The 20,460-nt window shown below is 41.2% G+C and overlaps 1 protein-coding gene across 1 annotated transcript in view; it reads left to right on the forward strand.

Moving 5' to 3' along the window:
- Positions 1 to 20,460, forward strand: part of LOC137274075 (E3 ubiquitin-protein ligase HERC2-like) — a 127,993-nt gene that overhangs the window by 54,569 nt on the left and 52,964 nt on the right. Inside the window, exons 4-19 of the mRNA XM_067807064.1 lie at positions 7,692 to 7,892; positions 8,717 to 8,936; positions 9,605 to 9,868; positions 10,306 to 10,591; positions 11,022 to 11,183; positions 11,747 to 11,950; positions 12,608 to 12,759; positions 14,180 to 14,439; positions 14,889 to 15,060; positions 15,723 to 15,996; positions 16,591 to 16,791; positions 17,386 to 17,614; positions 18,151 to 18,290; positions 18,780 to 18,955; positions 19,682 to 19,905; positions 20,119 to 20,274. Coding sequence (XP_067663165.1) covers positions 7,692 to 7,892; positions 8,717 to 8,936; positions 9,605 to 9,868; positions 10,306 to 10,591; positions 11,022 to 11,183; positions 11,747 to 11,950; positions 12,608 to 12,759; positions 14,180 to 14,439; positions 14,889 to 15,060; positions 15,723 to 15,996; positions 16,591 to 16,791; positions 17,386 to 17,614; positions 18,151 to 18,290; positions 18,780 to 18,955; positions 19,682 to 19,905; positions 20,119 to 20,274 — 3,321 coding nt within the window. The remainder of the gene's footprint in view (positions 1 to 7,691; positions 7,893 to 8,716; positions 8,937 to 9,604; positions 9,869 to 10,305; positions 10,592 to 11,021; positions 11,184 to 11,746; positions 11,951 to 12,607; positions 12,760 to 14,179; positions 14,440 to 14,888; positions 15,061 to 15,722; positions 15,997 to 16,590; positions 16,792 to 17,385; positions 17,615 to 18,150; positions 18,291 to 18,779; positions 18,956 to 19,681; positions 19,906 to 20,118; positions 20,275 to 20,460) is intronic.

The following is a 20,460-nucleotide window of genomic DNA, read 5'->3' on the forward strand; positions in this document are numbered from 1 at the left end:
GGTTGATTGATATGTACTGAGCCTCGTAGCCTTAATTGATGCCTTTGTTGTGATTATGGCATGACTTAAACTTACCGAGAGACTGCAATGCAAAATGGGTGACAATGTATGCAGCAGCACCTGTACATACGTCCGTCTGTATATTAACGCGATATCTCATGAACTGTTGTACCCATTGTCTTCAAATTTGATGACAGCCTACATTTTGGAATAACACAGACACAGATTACAGATTGTTTTTGAAAATATAAAAAATTTTCAGGTAGCCCTCGACTTAAAACACTTCATAGTACAATATATCTAGACAAGGCCAGTTACTTCGGTGTAACCCACAGGCCTGCTTTGCTGATTGCTATGCTACCATATCACTTTGACTGATGCACCTCATACCTGGCATACCATGTACCCTGACACATGATGTACCATGTTGTACCCTTCATGATGGTGTATTGTGTACTTTGTTCCCTATCCCATACTGAACATTGAGCCATGTGCTTGTACTGTGTTGTATCCTTTATTGTAATGTACTGTAAGGTGTACCCTATCCACCTATGGAGATCAGGGTTAGAATTGATCTTCAGTAACCAATGCCTGTCGTAAAAGTCAACAAACGTTGCTGGGTGGTCAGACTCACTGACTTTGTTGACACATATCATCGTATGCAATTGCATAGATTGTCATGCTGTTGATCCCTGTATTGTCTGGTCCAGACTTGATTAATTCCAGACCGTCGCCTTATAGCTGGAGTATTTCTGAATGCATGGTTAAACTAAACTCACTCACTCACTTGTACCCAATGCCATGTGGCACCTTGAGTCATGTACCAAGTACCCTGTACCATAACCATACTGCACCTGTTAACTCAACAGCTCTAAACCTTCTACATGGGGACCTAGAGTTATCTTTCCTTGATACCGACTCCCTCTTTAGCTGCTGCCTCCTCAGTGACAGGTGTCCATCCATCTTCACAACACAAGGCTGAACTGGAGAAGATGGTGATGCCATCACAACCAGCTTCTCCTTCCCACGTAACGGTTGTGCTAGACAACAGAATAATCCATTACCCCACATACTCTGTTTCAAACATTGTCAAACTCGTTGCTTTACTTAGACAACGAGCATATCATTAGCACTGATGAGGTCAAGGTTACTCCCTATGAGAACTTAATAACATAGGCAAATTCATGAACATGCAAATACAGTGTCTGTAGTATCAAGGCAATCATCGGTGCTCAGGAACGTCTGGCTGGCCTCAGATTAAAGGAAATATTTAGAATTGTAGGGTATATTTGTCTTGGCAGTGTTGTGGTTGCTCTCTTTGTTTACAAGTTGCCTTGGAGAGAAAAGATCTTTAGTTAAAAAAGTATATCCAAGGTACTTCATTGTTTGCATTTGTCTTCTTGAGACTGAGGTCGAGAACTGTGGTATGTCACAGCCTTCACTCAGCAGGACAAATTTCGGTCACTGACATTGTTCTTACAGCTTACAACCTTGACTTCATTGACATTTTAGAAGATGCTGTTTGATGCAAACAGATAATTTTCTGGGTTCCATGTTCTTTTTCAATTCTTTGAATACAATGTTTCAAAGCTTGTTCTATCCCCATCGTTAGGTAAAACTAACAAACAGTAACTGTCAACTCTGCACGTCTCAAAGCTTATGACGTTATAATGCTATGATAATGCAATACATGTGATATGTTACATTCAAAAAATATAAGGATGAATGTGGCAATTTTATTGCTAGAATACTGCTTGCAGGCATGATATAACATTCTCTTACTCTTCTCATATTAGTAGTATCATATCCCTCCCAGTTGGATAGCAGTGATTAACTCTCTCCCTGTTGATCTTTGGCTTCACATCTACTAAACACAATCGACCCATCATCTATAGTTCAACATCATAATTACTGGCCATAACCCAAGTTATATTAAAAGAACTGATGGTTATTGACTGTTGTGGTTGCAGTAAATACTTGGCATATTTCCGGCGTCTACATGCTGTTGACTGCACAACATTCCACGGAAACAGATACACAAGCTGGAATGGCTTGTTTGATGGCCTCTTGGTGTTGTGGAGTTTGTATTAACAGTTTGTGGATTTTTCATGGTCCTCCAAGATCCAGGATTAAACTCCCTGCAAATCTGTTTGTCTGATGCACTAAAAATGGATATTGGCACATGCAACTCTGGTGATCAGACCATGACATAATAAATTTAATAAATGCATAAGACATAAATGTCCTCTTAAATCCCGGTTCACCAGTCCATTTGATATGATAAGTCTGTTACCTGCTTCAGCATGATAGTTAGAGACTTTTTAAATGGACATTATTAATGAGCAGTCATCCATGTATTGGAATCTGATCACAGGATGCAGCTTTAACAAACAATTTATAAGCAATCATTGCAGCATATCTTGCTTCATGCAAGGGGCATAACTGTGGAAAAGGCAGGTGATATGTCACTTGGGTTGAGTTATATGTTTATCATTGTAACCAGAAGCAGGTGTAGGCAACCACAGGTAATGGGGCAGGCAAGGGGGTAAAAACATGCAGGTGGAAAACATTAACTTAATGAGGTAGTGGTCCGGACGATGCATCTACTTACACTGTTATTGCTATCAGGATGATGATGCCTCCTTTAATCAGAGTACACACACAACTGAACAAACAGGATGGGTAGTTCTCATTCCATATGAAGGTGAAATATTTGCATAATATTAGTATATTAGTTATTAATAAGAAGGGTTATTTGATAGATAGTATTTGAAAAATTATACAGTCAAGATACCTTGTTATTGTTGTTTGGATCCTATGGTGAATGCGGGTTACAATAATTTTCTGTCACTTACTCTGGGACGTACGGCTGGGATTATAGGTTAGAATAGTTCCCTGACAACCTTTGCTGGTCTGCCAAGTGGTCATCCAGGTGGAGTCATGTTCCCAGCAGTCGATGCTGGTCATAACATTGATTGGTCTAAAATGTCAACATGGAGTCAGCTTTGTGTGCCGACTCTTTAAGCACTTAAAAGAATCCACGAATCCATTGCTGTATTTTCTTTACATGGTATTGGTTGGTATATGTCCAGATTGTGGCCTCATGAATGCGTGCAAAATTTCTAGTTGCAGGTACAGCAAAGTGCAGTAAACTTGGACAAAGTATTGTAACTATGTGTCCCAGTCCACCCGGCTGAGAACAGGTACCTTTTAAGTATAGGAAAGACACAGTAACACATTGACTGTTGTGGCTGCAGGAGTTGTATGATCCCCAGGGATTGATAATATGAAGTGTTGTTGAGATAGACATCCTTTGGTCAGGGCAAAGACAAAGTGCCTGTGAGCAGCAGAGATGGAACTATATGAATAGATTGTAACAATAATAATAATAATTATAGTAAAAAGACTGATCCCATAACATGAAGCAGGCTCATTACTAAGACTAGCAGAACAATATGTTACTGTTGTGTTTTGTTTTGTCCCAGACGAGTATAGTCTTATGGGATTTCTTGTATGGCCATGGAATGAATTCCAAGACCATTGCATTCGGAACCATCAACTTGGTAAAATATGTGGTTCTCAAACAAACAGTTCATGAAAAACGAGCTTTTGGAAGTGTTTCTAAGGAACAGAACCAACAGGGGAATGTATCCTGCTGTGTCTCAGGCAAAACAATTAATTTATGAAGACTTAGTGTAATACACCTGTACATCGCTGTATGTATAATCCAGCATCACTATTGTGTATGGCTAATGGTTCTCACACTTCTCACCACAAAGCATGCTAAGTGAATGGTTGAGCTTGAGCCAAGAGGTGTAATTTGCTGCTTCAATTACCATGCTCTGAGCTGCGCTAATCCTTGCCACAGCTGAGGAAAACATCATGTCAACAGACAAAATAGTTCTGAGCTTATTTTGAGATCTGATGATCAGTAAATGGGCCAAGAAACGAAACCTCACCCTCAAATTTTTGTCAGTACCAGAATACTTCCGTATCATTTGATGTTTCGAAAATCATGGTAATTAATCATAATGGGATTTTGCTCATGCGTTATTTCCTGTATCGTCCATGCAGGTGAGAATGGTGCAATTGTAACATCTTCATGTGTTTACATGGTTGAGAAAAAAACAGCCTTTGGAACTGGGTTTGAAGTGAATGTGTATTTTACCATATTCACTGTTGTTTTTGAAATTTGAACAGGTGCATATTTTTCAGGGGATTGCATTTCTAACGATACAGTGTATGTACCACAGAACATGGGAATGTGGATGAGTGTGGAAGGTATATGAGAACATCACATTTTAGAAAACATTGAACACCTTATTGTACAATGCATCAGTTCTTGTTTGATGCATCAGTTCGTTGGATGTTGCTGTTTTAACAAGGGATCTATGCATACGATGATGATCTCATTAAAGTATACATTGACAGAATCATTCATTTACAGGATGTCTTGTATGATTGTTTGCAAAGTGATCGTTTAGTGATGACATCCTATCCATTATTTTCACCTTGATACATTCAATCACTGGATGTCATGGATGATGTTAGACAAAGTGATGTATTACTGGATCATTCACTGAGGTCATGTTACGTGTTATTTAAACAGAATCATTCACTCACTGGATATCTTCAGTGTTATTTATAGAGGATCATTCACTGGATGTTTGCTAAATGCTACTTAAACAGAATCATTCGCTCACTGGATATCTTCAGTGTTATTTATAGAGGATCATTCACTGGATGTTTGCTAAATGCTACTTAAACAGAATCAGTCATTGGCTGGATATCTTCAGTGTTGTTTATAGAGGATCAGTCACTGGATGTTTGCTAAGTGTTACTTAAACAGAATCAGTCACTGACTGGATATCTTCAGTGTTGTTTATAGAGGATCAGTCACTGGATGTTTGCTAAGTGTTACTTAAACAGAATCAGTCACTGACTGGATATCTTCAGTGTTGTTTATAGAGGATCATTCACTGGATGTTTGCTAAGTGTTACTTAAACAGAATCAGTCACTGACTGGATATCTTCAGTGTTGTTTATAGAGGATCATTCACTGGATGTTTGCTAAGTGTTACTTAAAGAGAATCATTCTCTCACTGGATATCTTCAGTGTTGTTTATAGAGGATCATTCACTGGATGTTTGCTAAATGCTACTTAAACAGAATCAGTCACTGGCTGGATATCTTAAGTGTTGTTTATAGAGGATCATTCACTGGATGTTTGCTAAGTGTTACTTAAACAGAATCAGTCACTCACTGGATATCTTAAGTGTTATTTATAGAGGATCATTCACTGGATGTTTGCTAAGTGTTACTTAAACAGAATCAGTCACTGACTGGATATCTTCAGTGTTGTTTATAGAGGATCATTCACTGGATGTTTGCTAAGTGTTACTTAAACAGAATCAGTCACTGACTGGATATCTTCAGTGTTGTTTATAGAGGATCATTCACTGGATGTTTGCTAAGTGTTACTTAAACAGAATCATTCTCTCACTGGATATCTTCAGTGTTATTTATAGAGGATCATTCACTGGATGTTTGCTAAATGCTACTTAAACAGAATCAGTCATTGGCTGGATATCTTCAGTGTTGTTTATAGAGGATCATTCACTGGATGTTTGCTAAATGCTACTTAAACAGAATCAGTCACTCACTGGATATCTTCAGTGTTGTTTATAGAGGATCATTCACTGGATGTTTGCTAAGTGTTACTTAAAGAGAATCATTCTCTCACTGGATATCTTCAGTGTTATTTATAGAGGATCATTCACTGGATGATTGCTAAGTGTTACTTAAACAGAATCAGTCACTGGCTGGATATCTTAAGTGTTATTTACACGGTGTTTTTCACATTTGCATTCACATTCATTCACATATGAAGATACTGAACCAGGTTTGACAAGCTGATCACTAAGTGCTGTTTAATCTTATGCACTTTAACTTACACTTGTGATGTGTGCAACTTAGATCTGAATGTGAGGCAAACCAAGTGGAACATTGAGCATGGTTTCATATCATGCTCTTCAGTCTAGACTTGTGTGCAACACTAAGTGTGAGGAAAGCCAAGTGGATCATTGAACATTGTCTCATCTCATACTCTCTGTCTAGACTTGTGTGCAGCACTAAGTGTGAGGAAAGCCAAGTGGATCATTGAACATTGTCTCATCTCATACTCTTAGTCTAGACTTGTGTGCAGCACTAAGTGTGAGGAAAGCCAAGTGGATCATTGAACATTGTCTCATCTCATACTCTCTGTCTAGACTTGTGTGCAGCACTAAGTGTGAGGTAAGCCAAGTGGTTCATTGAACAGCGTCTCATCTCATACTCTTAGTCTAGAATTTTGTGCAGCACTAAGTGTGAGGTAAGCCAAGTGGATCATTGTTCATGGTCTCATCTCATAAATACGAATAATGGAAAAATGAAACACAAGTTTTGCTCTCTTTACTTTTACTTGGTAGCTACAAATGTCATTAGGGTGTTTTCCAATGGTAATCGTTGTGAGACAGATAATGATAACTGTAAACTCGACAGAGTTGAAAAATGGATCTGTAATGGATACTTGTGACTTTATTACTCAGCTGTTACTCGTAGTTGTTGCTGAAGGTTTAAGGTAAATTATGATCAGTTTAGGAGATGCCTGTAGGGAGTGAAGTGTGCACATGTTCCAGGGGCATTTTGGTTGATAATCTTAAAGTTCACTGTCATGTTCACACATTCACGTTTCTTATGATTATGACCAGTGAAGATTCTGGTCAGAATTGGACTTCAGCAGCTCATGCTTGTCGTAAAAGGTGACTGAGAGAATCGTAGTCAGGCTTGCTGACTTAACTGACACTTCATCATACCCCTTTTGTGTAGCTCGATGCAGCTGATCACAAGATTGGCTGGTCCAGTTTCAATTCCTTACAGACTGCCATCGTATAGAAGGAATATTGACGAGTATGCATTCAAAGCATTGTGATTAGTAGCCTAACGTTGTGCCCCAGTTATTGGGGAGATTCTTTATAATATCGTGCCCAGACTCTGAATACTTGTTTATGTTGGATGAAAAACAACAGACAAGAAGTTTTCTGTGTTTATTTGACAGGCTAGGTGAGAGAGTTTACCTTGGCTCTTAATGGTATTAATTTTTGTTTTACTGTTCCAAAAATGTTTACCTGGTATAAGTTTCGAACTGATCTTCTGTATCTTGTGTTTACCATTAGAGGCCATGAAGGGGTTTGGGTGGTCAGGGTTCGCTGAGTAGGTTTTGATGTATGTTATAATCTCTTTCCTTCACATGTGGATAATATGTGAAACCCATTGCTGGAATAGTGATAGAATGGGCATAAAACCCAACTCACTCACTTACTCAACATACCCAAAATAACACATATGCTCATGGTTAATTAATGGATTAGCTTGTCTTTGATTTCTCGGGGTATTGGGATAGCCAATTAGTTAAGGTGTTCATTAGTCATGCTGATGACCTGGTTTGATTCCCCACATGGGTACAATGCATGAAGCCCATTTCTGGTGTCGTCCACCATGATATTGGAAGAATATTGCTAAAAGCAGCGTAAAACCCAACTCACTCACTTTTATTGCTTTATTATTTACTGTCTGCCATAATGTTGTTTGAATTTTAGGCAGAAAATATTTGATCATTGTGGTAAGTGTTTGTTGTTTGTTGTTTGTTGTAGGGGACACCGGTAAATACTATTGTGGCATGAAGGTGTTGTCCTGCCCATGCTGTGATGGCCACTGTGGACCTGACAATGGCTGTAACTGCCCGGCCTGTCAGAAACTGGACCAGGAGGAATCAGCGCTGTTGGCGATGGAGGCGACGCAGCCCAAGCCATCGATGCCTGTCATTGAGTCATGGACTTGGGGGCAACAGCCAGGTAGGTGTATGGATTGGGTGTGGGTGGGAAGGAGGGAGAGAGAAATGGTTCAGCAGCCAAGTTGGTGTATGGGTGGTGAGAGGATTACAGGAAGGAATAGTTGGTGTAGGGATTGGGGAAAGGATCGGAAGCGAACTTTCACAATCCTTAGAGGCTTATTGCCTGCAAAAGAATTTTAGGTTACATGACACTAAATGTTTCCCATAGACTTCTATAGTAACCCTGTATTTTTTTTAAAAGTATCCAGGCTTTCCACAGCCATTTCTTGTACATAGCAGTACAGTCTGGCCTTTAAACGACAATAAAACACAAATTCTGTCCAACTTGTCTGGTGATTTTTCTTAGCACAGGAAGTGGAACACATCAACCCTCCATTCCGTACCAAATGTTACCTACTTGAAAATGTGTGTGCTAACGTAAGCATGAGTTATGGTGATAAAACGACAGCACTAAATTCCTAAAATTGTGGTCAGTTTTAACTACTGAATTGATGTACTTTTAAAACACATACTTGGTAAACATCTTACAATATTGCATCCAATCACAGCTGTGACAGGCCTCTGTCCATTTGAGTTGTTTCCATATTGGCCCTTGCTAGGGGAGCTTGTGATTCTGATAGTGTAGTAGAACCTGTACATACCTCCCCTAGAGTTAGCTCCCTTGGAACAGCACTACAGTCGCCTTCACTTTGGTGACAAGACATGCCTGCTTGCTCTGCACTTGACGCCAACAAAACATTTTTGTGAGATTACTCAAAATGTGTGCTACATAAATGTGGTTAACATTTAAACAGAAACATGATGTTACTCCTCCATGAATTTCAGACATCAACAAGCTCAAAGAATGCCTACATTCCTTATTACATGAGCACCAGCAACTGTGTATTCAGTCGGCAGCGACAACGTTGTCAGCCACGAGACTACACCAGCGACTGGCAGTGTTGGAGCGATACTTCACCGCCGTATGTAGACAGAGTCCTTATGACAAACGGGCTCCAACCAAGAAAAGACAAGCTAACCAGAGCAACCTCAACAAGCAGAAAAGGTGGGCAGTGTTTTTCATCTTGTGTCAGATTTTATTCATAAATGCATCATAAAACAACTTTCTCTCACTGACTTGCTTCTTACTTAAGTTTGAATCTCACTGAGAATTCCCCCATAAAGATAGCTAGCATCATCATGCCATAGCGTGTTAAAGGATAGTATTTGTTGATACCCTGCCTGGAGCTTAGCATTGAGGGAATGGAACAAGGACTGGATCAAAACCAGCATAACTTTGGACTAGCTCAAACCACCTCAGACACACACACACACACACACATGTATGCACGTTATTATGCGAATGAAATAATTGTAAAAGCAAAGTTCAGTTCTTTTTTCACCCTTCACTGGTTATTTTATATCCCACAATACACCTTGATTTCATCCAGATTGTATAGTGTAACCTGACCACTGTAGGTCTCTACTTCACTGACCCATGTGAACTGATACATGTAGGGTAGCAGTAACAAACCTGTACAAGAAATCATTGACAAGCAGCTTCGCCAAATTTTCACTTGTGTCATCATAAACTTGCACCATTCTGCGATGTTGGCAGTAGAGTCAGTGGTGTTGACTGTGATGTAGATGATGTTGCTTGTTGTACAGATGAAGTAGGTGGTGGTATTGATGATGCTAATGTGTTTTTTTTATGTTTATGCTGTCTACTTCCAGTTCCTCCTCAAAGCCAGCAGAGAAAGCCACAATGGGACTTGCAAGAGTCGGATCCAGGGCAGCTCTGAGTTTTGCCTTTGCATTCCTACGACGAGCCTGGCGTTCAGGTGAAGATGCTGACTTGTGTAGTGAGCTGCTTCAAGAGTCGCTGGACGCCCTGCGATCTCTGCCTGAAGCCACGCTGTTCGACGAGGCCTCTGTCTCCTCTGTCTGGCTGGAGGTGGTGGAGAGAGCCACCAAGTTCCTCCACTCAGTTGTAGCAGGGTGAGTGTACAGGACTTTAACTCTGCGATGACACAACCAACTGTCCAAAATAACAAACACCTGTGAAGATACGAATTAGAATTGGTCTTTAGCAACCCATGCTTGTCATAAGAGACGATCGGGTGATGCGACCTGATGACTTGGTTGAGACATATTATCGTATCCCAACTGCATGCATGGCATTTGTATCAGTGTTCAAGCTGGTGATGAATGGATGGTCTTGTCCAGACCCAATTATTTACAGACCACTGCCATATAGCTGGAATATTGCTGACTGCAGAATACAACTAAACTCACTCACTCAGCCACTTGATACATATGTTAAGGAAAGAAAAAAGAGAACCCTTTCTTTGCTAGTAGAATGCTTGTCAGCTATTAAATTATCATGGATTCACTCACTAACTTATTCACCCACACACTCACTGTTGCTGTTACAGAGACCTGAGTGGCAGCAGCAGTGCCCGAGGCTCCAGTAAGATTCCAGTACAGGACCAGCAGATCGCTCTAGCTCTCCTCCTGGAACTAGCTGTACAGCGAGGATCTCTCAGTCACATCTTATCATCAGTATTACTTCTCCTCAACCTCTGGAACAACAGTCACCATGAATACGACAACCGCATAAGCAGCAGCCTCATCTCCGCACCACTGCTGCCGCTCATCAAACGTTTCGAGAGTGTCCACAATTCTAAGTCAAGGATCTTCGAAATGTCCAGATGGGATGACGTAAGTAGAACCGTCCAACATTTGGACATGGGCATTTTGGGGATTCTCAGTGCTGACAGGTCAAGATAACACCACTTAGCTTCAGTAGTTGAAATATGATGTAGCTTCATCCATTGTTCCTGACGTGTTCTTCACATTCATTTGAGCAATAGATTTCTTTCAATGATGTCTACTAGGTGCTGTTACCTGTTATAGCTTTGTCTTCATTTCTCTGCGGAAATGTCAGTGAGTATGATGTAGTCATCCACAGGAAGTGTGGACTTTCAGGTTATCTCTCCTTGTGAATGATTCCTGAAAGATTCATCCAGAGACTGTGGACTTCCACCTTCCATTTACTTGAGACAGATAATCCATCGTTCTTTGCTGCTTGTTTATTCAGCTAGTATAGATCATACACTGATACAGCTCAGGTTGTCCCTCTTGTTTACAGACTGGTTCCTTTCATGTGAGCCCAACAGAATGTTTCTTGCGATATTTGACGTACCCTGAAGATGAGAACACGGCTGTGGACCTGAGACAGAGTGCCGTGGTCATTATGTCTCATCTGGACAGACTGGCTGCACCCTACCTACCTCCCAGCTCCAGTCACAAGGTGAGTACATGCACACAATGTGTACAGTCGCTTTGAGAGTTGCTTTTAGAGTCAGTTAGAAGTTCTCTCAATAAGGAAGGATGTCGATACATGGATGAACTGCTCCTTTGTTACAGCGAGAGCCGCGTTTTATCGTTTGCCTGATAACAGTGTTAGAATGTACGCTGAAACGTCACTGTCACTGTAATCTCACATCACTATTAAGAATGTATAAGGTGAATATGACTAGTCAGAGCCATTTACATCTGTGGAAGCAATATGCTGTAAAGCTTTCCTAACATATTAAACTAACATGTGGTGATACACTTAACAAAGCTCACTCTGTCCAGGGTGGTGGGTTGGCAAAGTGGTTAAAGTCTTGTCTTGACATGCTGAAGACCTGAGTTCGATAGTGTGAAGTTGGTTTCTTCTGGAATATTGCTAAAAGTGTAAAACCTTACTCACCTACTCACTTCACATAGCTGTCTTAACTTTAAGCCAGTTGTAATTCCTATAGATTACTGGCTGACTATATAAGCTGTTATGCCTGTGATGTGTACATAATCTTAAGGTTGTTTCTCCAGAACCACCGGTCAGCAGTAACACAGGAAGTGATGGGGTGGGGGTGGCTTGGATGGATGGGTGGAACCAGCAACAATGGACCACACCTCCTGGACTTCTTCAACGACATGGGCGGCATCCAGCAGGTGGCGTGTGCCGAGAGGTGTCTCCTGGCGCTGACGAGAACTGGACGTGTGTACACCATGTTCTACAGCTCTGAGACACAGGTATGTAGCATACTGGCCACTGATGATAGAACAGTGGAGATGTCTGTGGATTTTGACATGTGCTCACTGAAATTACCAAGACAACAGTCATTCACTAACTCTGTACACCTGTGGCAATGACAGATTCACTAACTCTGTACACCTGTGGCAATGACAGATTCACTAACTCTGTACACCTGTGGCAATGACAGATTCACTAACTCTGTACACCTTTGGCAATGACAGGTCAGAATTCTTCACAGTATTTCATGTTTTTTAAAAGAGAAGGGGTCATTTAACAGGAGTTGTTGTTGCTAATTGTGGGTCATCTTTCTCCAGAGTTGTAAGATGGTGGTTTTACTAGCAACCACTAGTTTGCCTGGCCCAGATTCAGCTAACAGTACTGCAGTACTGTTGCTGGTGTATTGTTGGATTGCAATTAACAACAAATGTGCAAACAATCATTTCTCACTCTAGTTCTATGGTGTCACCTCATTAGCTCAGTGGGTTAAGTGTTTGCTTGTCACATAAAAGACATTGGTCTGATTCCCCACAAGAGTACATAATATGAAGCCCATGACTAGTGTCACCTGCTATCATGTTGCTGGAATGTTGCTGAAGGAAGTAACACCTTACTCACAAGCTTATGTCATTTCATAAACATGGCACTGTTTGCAGTCCCCTCAACCTGTGGGTGGGTTCGGTGACAAGGAGGTGATCAAGCTGGCCGCCCACCCTGACAGCAAACACTTCCTGGCCCTCACAGCAGAGGGAGATGTCTACTCCTGGGGTAATGGTGATGGTGGGAGGCTAGGCCACGGGGACTGCATGTAAGTTTCACTTTGTTCTTTATACAGTTAATTTTCAAAAATGACGTTCTGTCATTTATTTTAAACAAGGTATTTAGATATATGCAAGTGTGAATGTTCTCACCTGGCCTTATGATAATATTCAGACATAAGATATTAATTTTTATAATACCCTCCTAATGAGAATAATTTCATATATATGCGCATGGAATTAGTATTACTTTTGATAATTTAAACATAAACAAATAAACCAGCACATGTAGACTCGTTTGAATGCACCTGTACAAATGCTAATGTTAAGAGCTGTATATTTGTGTTGTGACATGTATACCATGAGGGGGGTTCTATCAGCATACTGATTCCCTTGAGTTTGTTTTAACCATTTGAAGCCATAGTTTACTGCATATGGTGTTTGTTGTTGTTATCCCCCGCAACAACAAAGTTGCAGGGGGACATAGAAATGAGTTCCGTCCGTCTATGTGTCCGCAACACTTTGTTTGCAATACGTATCTCCTAAACTATTCATGATAATCCAACAAAACTTGGTACATGTGTCAAGCCTGATCCCTTTTGTGGTTTCCATGGAAATATGATTTAGGCTGTGACTGTGAGGATGTCACATTGTCTGGAGCAGATCTCCTGAACTATAGATGCTAGCTACATCAAACTTGGTATCATTCATGATCCCTAGATGTGCCTTTTGGGGTTTAGATCCACATATGAATTTTATTTTTTGCAGTTTCCATGGAAACATAACTTAGGCTGTGACTATGGCTGATGATGAGGATGTCATCTTGTCTGGAGCAGATCTTCCAAAACTTTAGCTTTATCAAACTTGGTACACATGTTTACCATGTTTACCATGATCCCTAGATGTGCCTTTTGGGGGGTTACCATGGTTACACCAGTGTGTGGATTTTACTTTTTTGTAGTTTTTTGACAAGTTTGACCTTGAAATTTGTGGTTGTGCTCTTTTCCGTTCAGAACTTTAAAACCATTCACTATTTCTTCACAAAACTTGGCAGGTGTATAGGTCTGCTGATTTGTTTTTGGGTTTGGATATCTGAATGAAATAGTCTTTGTGTTTCCATGGCAACAAGTTCAACCTCGACTGAATTTGGTGGTTGTGTTCTTTTCCAGAGTGGAACTGTAAAACCTTACAATACTCACCTTCCACTCTGCCATATGCATACATTGACATGCTGTAATCATTATTGGTAGACATATTCATGAGGAGATTTTGCTGTTGCGAGGGATGTTGATGACATTGTCTTCTTGTTGATTTTGAAGTGTAAGCTCACTAATATTTTAGATATGAACTGATCTAACAACAGACACCCTGTACAAGATAGTGACCTTGATTGTCACCATCAGTTCTGTTTCCATAATAAGGCAGCAGAAACTTTAATTGAGAGAAATAATGAGTTGTTATGTTCTGCAGCTCTCGTGACGAGCCCACCCTCATCACCGGCATCTCTGGGAAACATATTGTCAACATCTGCAGCGGCAGCACTTACAGCACTGCTGTCACTGCAAATGGGGAGCTGTACACATGGGGTCGGGGAAACTATGGCCGACTGGGGCATGGCAGCAGTGAGGACAGCACCTACCCCAGCCTCGTGACAGCACTGAAGGGTCATCGAGTCATTGACATTGCATGTGGTAGCGGAGATGCTCAGACAGTCGCTGTCACAGATACTGGTAAAAAGATGGCAAATATGTGTTTAATTATGAAGAGATATTTGCTTTTGATAATCATATGATGAAATGTGGGGACATTTTTTTTATACACAATTAGATTTATACAATTGATATATATTCTATTTCTTCCATACAATGAAAGCATGTTGGGCCTACTCCTTTATGTCCCTTTCACACTGGAGACCTATGTGAAACCTTAATGTCATTTTTGTCACATATTGTCAATCAACAGGTCTTCAAATTCCATCAACTCCATTTATGTTCGATGTTCAATGCAATCAAGTAGGTCCACTTACCCATAGCAATTGTCAATACTTTTCTCTGACTTAGTGTAGATCAGTCTTTGTGATCACTGGAGTGTCTGTGTTCCAGTCTCTGCTATGACTTCACTATTATTTTAAGTGTTACACTGTATTTACCAATGTATTTACCTATGAAACTACCCACAGGTGCTGTCTACTCATGGGGGGATGGGGACTACGGGAAGCTGGGGCGAGGGGGCAGTGACGGATGTAAGACCCCCAAGCTGGTGGAGAAGCTGATGGGCCAGGAAATCATCAGGGTGTACTGTGGGGCTCAGTTCAGTCTCGCCCTCACCAAAGCTGGGGCCCTCTTCTCATGGTGAGGATACATGTAGTCAGCTTGTCTTTATTACTACCTCCTACAAATTCTGTGATAGACACACTGACATATACAGATGCATGCACGTGATAATATTTGTTGTCAGCATTCTCTACCTTCTTGTTCCACTGACCTGTGAAGATCCAGGGTAGCATGGGCCTTCAGCAACCCATGCTTGCCATAAGAGGCAACTATGCTTGTCATAAGAGGCGACTAATGGCATCGGGTGGTCAGACTCGATGACTTGGTTGACATATGTCATCGGTTCCCAATTGCGTAGATCAATGCTGTTGATCACTGGATTGTCTGTTCCAGACTTGATTTACAGACCGCCTCCATATAGCTGGAACATTGCTGAATATGACGTAAAGTGAAATTCACTCACTCACTCTTGTTCCTCGATCCCTCACAGATCTTCAATATCTGCACCACAGTATGCAAATCGAGGCACTTCTGACCTTCCCTTCACACTGAATAAATGAAATATGTTTGAATTCTTTTGATTATTTGTACTCTGATTTGACTTCTGCAGAATCTTTTATACAAGCAATAGTTCAGCCTTCATGTATTCATAAAATGTAAAATTTATATCATTCTTTGAAACAGTTGCAGACAATCAGTCTACTAGTATCAGAGACTTAACGTTTTCAAATTATCCACAGGGGCAAGGGAGATAACTACCGTTTGGGGCATGGATCAGAGGACCATGTGCGACACCCGAAGCAGATTGATGGGTTGATGGGGAAGAAAGTTGTGGATGTTGCGGTGGGGTCCATGCACTGTGTGGTCATCACAGAGGACGGGGAGGTCTTCTGCTGGGGGAAGAACGAACAAGGGCAACTTGGGGATAATTCAGTTGGGAACATTATTGAACCCACGCTGATGTCTGGCTGTGAGAGCCGAAATATTGTCGGAGCATCATGTGGACCTTCCCAGGTTAGTGAAGCTCTTTCACTGTTTTGTTTATTTGTGTTTTTACATGTTTTTTTTTTTCATGTTAACATGGAATAATTGTGTACCCTGTGAAGATCCAAGTAAGAATGAGCCTTCTGCAGGCCAGAATTCAGATCAGTGCTCATGCTGTCAGTCACTAAATTTAGCTTTGTGTGTTTGTACCTGCTGTCTCATATGTAAAGTATTGTTATATGCAATGTTAAACAACCAACTGCTTCTCAAACAAGTACATTAAATGCTGACTTGAACTAAAGAAGTAAAGTCTAAGTTATGTCTCCTGTAAACTGCTTGATATCTCCCAGGTGTGTTTGAGTCAAGAAAACCTGCATATGGTCTTTATTCACAAGATCATATTTTTATATCAGTAAAAAAAATTGGATTGGTGAACTGACAACCAAAGACCACTCAGTTACAAAATATTTCAATATAATAATAATGCTGAAAATGTCTATAGATAATGACATAACACATATGCATATCTAATTGATACATGTAAATGCTATAATTAATTTAACATAAATATTTTATGTTCTGTAAAAGTCTCACCTTTACATGGCAGTATATGTGTGTCCCCAGACCTTCATCTGGTCCTCCAGTGGCCACTGGTCAGTTGGGTCCCGCATCCCCTTCACCGTCGACATCTGCAAATCCACATTTGAGCAGCTGAATGAGATGCTGACAGAAGTGTGCGAGGGGATGGATGGGCGGAGTGACTGGCCACCACCCCAGGAGAAGGAATGTATGGCTGTAGCAGGGCTTAACCTGCTCAATCTGCAGGTATGGACTTGTCTCACTTACTTTGTTGGCACTTCTAGTTCCTTTTGTGAGTGAAAAAAGTGTGAATGTTGTGTACTTAGGATCTTGAGCAATTATGTATTACTTGACAAACTGACCAACAGAATTCTGGAAATCCTGAAATTCCCACACAGGTGATAAATACGAGACCTGGGAACCTATTCTGATCATGAGTTCCCTTGAACAAACAAATATTTATCACTAGTAATTCATTCCCCATGGGATACACAATACAAGAGACATGTTCTCCAAGAAAATTCCAAAATACAGTGTTCAAGGGGCGTATTCTGCTTAGAAATTCTCATGTGTAGACAAAATAGTGTTCGAGCACTCCAAGGAAGTAGAAATACTGGTTACTTAGGCAATATACAGTTTGCCCTGCAGGTTAGAATGGCTAGCAGAACAGGGCCATTCTGACCTCTAATCCTGTATGTGGACAGCAGCATACAATATGAATTGTATTATTCCTAAACACATTGCCTGTTTGTGTATTCAACCGTTACTGACACTTGGAGAACAAGAAGCAAAACAACAACAATTGTCCCCACTGAAGGAGACCATGCGATGTTGTTTCAGCTCCATGCAACAGTGTCTCAGGCGGAGGACGTGGAGTGTCTCGGTCTGGGGCAAGGCAGTCCCCTGGTGGTCAGCTTGAAACAAAGAGTTGTGGCCCTTGCTAGTAACTCTGGTGTACTGAATACAGTCCAGATGGCAGCACAGGCCACGCTACAGAGCGGCTGGTCCATTCTGCTCCCTACAGCAGAGGAGAGGGCTCGTGCTCTGTCCTCACTACTGGCTACTGGAAGTGAGTATAAGCACCAGCAAGCAACACAGAGTAATGTTGAGTTCCAAATTAAGGAGGTATGATTCTAGGTTCTTTGATTGCTTCCATGGTATTAGGAGACACCAAAATGTTTGAGGTTTACTGTGAAGGTTTTGACAAGGACCCCAACATTCTGTCTCCGTATTGTGTACATCAATGTCCTTAAATTATTGGTTGGTTTGTTTGTTATTTAATGATGCAGCAGTTTTTAAACAATTGAGTCTGGACCTGACGATCCTCTTATCAATAGTATGAGTATCAATCTACACAAGTGGGATATAATAGCGTGTCAACCAAGTCAGCGAACTTGAACTACCTGATCCAGTTAGTTGCCCCTTATATGTCTTGTTGAAGATATTAACATGTACAGACACAAGTATTGGTATAATAGAGCATGGTGATATGAACATTGGTATTATGATCATTAGATTCAGTATAAGACACTTCTTTGCTTTATTAGTGGTATCTCCTGGCATTGTCTGCCATGTATGTGACGGTACATTCCTGGTTGTGTTCAGGTCGTGACCTGACTGTGATGAGTCCAGGTCAGCGCTTCATGACAGACCTGCTGGTCAGCAGTCTAATGGCCGAAGGAGGGCTGGAGTCGGCCTTACAGGCAGCCATCAAGAAGGAAATCCAGGAAATAGAAGACAAGAAGGTAGGTCAATCTTGGTGATGATGACTGCAAATGGGTTTGTGTTTAAATGAGACCAGACTCAGGATATTTGGCAGTCCCAGCAAACACAAACTTGTCAATTGATTATTCATTTATTTTATGCATATGAGCCATGCAGCTAATGACACCCTCATGTTCACAGAGGCAGTGTCTCATTTTTCTATATTGTACATAATAATAGTATTTCGAACTTAACAAAAAGGTATGACCAGATATTGGAGCATAGATTCCCCTTCATGATGTTATGCTGAAAACAATAGTTATTGTTTAACTACCCTGGAAGCCATTGCTTTCTTGCATTTTTGCTAGACCCATGCAGACCTTCATGGTTTTGTTGAAAGGATTTAACACCTCATGGTGTAACATAACTATGGTTGAGTTAATGTTTGAGTAAATATCACTGAGGTTTACTGTACAGATATTACTGAATCATGGTGACCTGTGATTGATGCAAGCTTTTTCCTCCTCCAGGAGAAGGAGAGTGAGACAGGGGAAGACAACTCTGAGGACGGCAAGTTGAGTGAGGCCACCAATGCAGAGAAGTCTGAGCAGTCTGTGATCGAGAAAGCGAGCCCGACAGCCAAGGGAGGAGACCTGGACACCAAGGCAACCATCCCACTTCTGCAGCTAATACAGCAGCTGCTGAGGTAGGCTGGAGGCAGCTCACTACCCTCAAACAACAGCTGGACCAGTACCTATACACACTAGAAGCTACACAGACAACACCTGTACTTGTAGCTACACTCAACAGTACTACAACACCAGTACTTGTACCTATACAGAACAGCAGAAATAGTAGCTACACTCAACAGTGAGTGAGTTTAGTTTTACGCTGCACTCAGCAATATTCAGGCTATATGGTGGCGGTTTGTAAATAATCAAGTTTGCACCAGACAATCTGATGACATGAGTCAACCAAGTCACCGAGCCTGACCACCCAATCCCTTTAGTCGCCTCTTACAACAAGCATAGTCGCCTTTTATGGGAAGCATGGGTTGCTGAAGGCCTTTTCTACCCCAGACCTTCATGGGTCACACTCAGCAGTACTACAACAACAGTACTGGTAGCTACACAGACATCAGTAGTACTTACAACTATACACAACAGCAGAACTAGTAGCTACACACAACAGTGGTGCTAGTTTGTTGCTGACATACTACATCACAACCTCTATTACACCCGTACAACAGCAGTACTGGTAGCTAGACACATGCACATTTGCATATATGTGTGCTCCAGTGCTGCATATTTCAGACATGTTTTCAGCCTTTCCTCCAAAATAAAGCTCATATTCCATGACATAACTGAATACTGTTCACTGCAGCATTAGGCCAAATTCCCCCCCTTCCTCCATCACTCTCTATGTGTTTCAGAAACTCTTCAACTCACACACTTTCCAAGCTGCAAGACGTGTCACGGGACAGCACATTGAAGTCTCCTGATTCTGAGCCAGTGGAGACATCTCCATCTCTGGACTTGCTGCTACAGTTTCAGAGGCTTCTGGTCTCTAAGATATTTGTGAAAGAAACCAATGAAATCTCCCGTATTATGGATGTGAAGGATGATGAAGATCCCTCCAAACCCTCATCAGAAATAGGTAGGATGGCTACAACTACTGTCATTATTAGATGCTGCCAGGTTTGTGTATTTACAACTGAGGGTTCGTATAACAACACAGTACTTCAGGCTACTTTTCAAAAGATGGATTATTGACATGAACTAGCCAATCAGCGTGAAGAAAAAACATGGTGTGAGTGAAAATAACAGTTTCACCATTCCCCTATGTATAATATTGTCCTGTACATTGCAGGCCTAGAAATGCGAGGAGCTGCGTCGCTGCTTAAGAAGTACTGTATGTTGCTGTGTACACATGTGGGGGACATCCTCCCTGCTGCTGCCAGCATTGCCAGCAGCAGCAGCCGCCACTTCTCGCTCGTCTCCAAGATCATCATCAAGGATGTCACAGGTGTGTACCACATGATAGTCACTCATTACATGTAGTAATTTTTATTTAAGATCAAACATTGAATAAGCATTGGTTTGTAATGCTTATAATGTTTACATTTGGCTCATGGATGGTCATAGTGGAAATGTCATTTTGGTAGCTCATCAGTGTTCATACAAAGGACAAGGTATGATAGAGGCCATTATT

This window comes from Haliotis asinina, chromosome 2, assembly GCF_037392515.1.
Source record: "Haliotis asinina isolate JCU_RB_2024 chromosome 2, JCU_Hal_asi_v2, whole genome shotgun sequence".
In the NCBI taxonomy this organism is placed as follows: Eukaryota; Metazoa; Mollusca; class Gastropoda; order Lepetellida; family Haliotidae; genus Haliotis; species Haliotis asinina.